This window comes from Citrus clementina, unplaced genomic scaffold (genome assembly GCF_000493195.1).
Source record: "Citrus clementina cultivar Clemenules unplaced genomic scaffold, Citrus_clementina_v1.0 scaffold_3, whole genome shotgun sequence".
NCBI classification, from domain to species: domain Eukaryota; kingdom Viridiplantae; phylum Streptophyta; class Magnoliopsida; order Sapindales; family Rutaceae; genus Citrus; species Citrus x clementina.
This window is the reverse complement of record NW_006262339.1, coordinates 6,931,132-6,932,155: the sequence shown is the minus strand read 5'-3', so window position 1 is coordinate 6,932,155 and position 1,024 is coordinate 6,931,132. Positions and strand designations below refer to the sequence as shown.

Below are 1,024 nucleotides of genomic sequence, written 5' to 3'. Positions count from 1 at the left end.
GCTTCTATCTTTGTAAAAAATAAAGTGTATCTGAAATCTTTAATTTTTGGTAGATACAGAATTGTGGAATCTATTACAATTTGCATATATGGACTGTAAAATATTGTATACCAAAAATCTCATCTACAGCTAACTTTGCTTATATATGATTATGCTCTCTATCTTTAATTTATAAATTATACGGTACGCCAATTTCTAACATAAAACACATATAGATATTTGAAGCACTTGAAAATGGAAAACAAAACCCTTTACCCGTGGGCGTGGACGACATTTCTTCTCATTTGCATGTTCGCAAACCAAGTCGTTCAAGCTGATTTAATAACGGAAACATGCAAGAAATCATATTCGGTTTCAATGTGCGAGCCAATTTTCAGATCAGACCCTCGTAGCGCCGGCGCCAAAGATGTCAAAGGGCTAGCGAAAATCTTGCTTGACATATGCATAGGCAACGCCACAGAGACGCTCAATGTGATCAAGAAGTTACAAGCAAGCGACCCAAATCTTGAGCAGCTTCTTTCGCGATGCGCTTCTGATTATAAGCTGATGATTGAAGATGATTTTGGAGGTGCCAAGAAGAAACTGGACGAAAATGCTTACAAGGAAGCTGCGAAATTGGCGTTTTATGGAGGCGCAAGGGGGCCTGTGGATTGTGAAGGGACGTATAAAGATAAGAAGGGATCGCCGATTAGGCAGAGGAATACCGATATTGCTTATCTAGGGCTTTTGGCAAGAAGCATTATATTGCTTATTCCTTCGTGATTTGATTATTCCATTACGGTTGGAAGTCAATTTTATGTGAAATTTATAAGACAATAAATGGTTGATTGTCAGGAAACATACGATGATATTTTAAATGAAGCATCTAGTACGCGACATTGTTCAAGTTTATATTAAGATAAGTCCAAAATAGTTTAGAGCCCAAAGAAAGCCTAGCATATACAAGAGAGACAATCAAGTGCAGGCAAAAATGAATGCCGCCCCCATAAACGAAAACTGGTAAAATGATGGATTTAAAACTTTT

General features: G+C 37.4%; 1 protein-coding gene across 1 annotated transcript; it reads left to right on the top strand.

Moving 5' to 3' along the window:
* The first annotated feature begins 234 nt into the window (after window positions 1-234).
* LOC18048171 (pectinesterase inhibitor) lies at window positions 235-762 on the top strand. The gene has a single exon (XM_006440482.1). It carries the CDS (start codon window positions 235-237, stop codon window positions 760-762), a length of 528 nt encoding a protein of 175 aa, XP_006440545.1.
* Window positions 763-1,024: the final 262 nt, after the last annotated feature.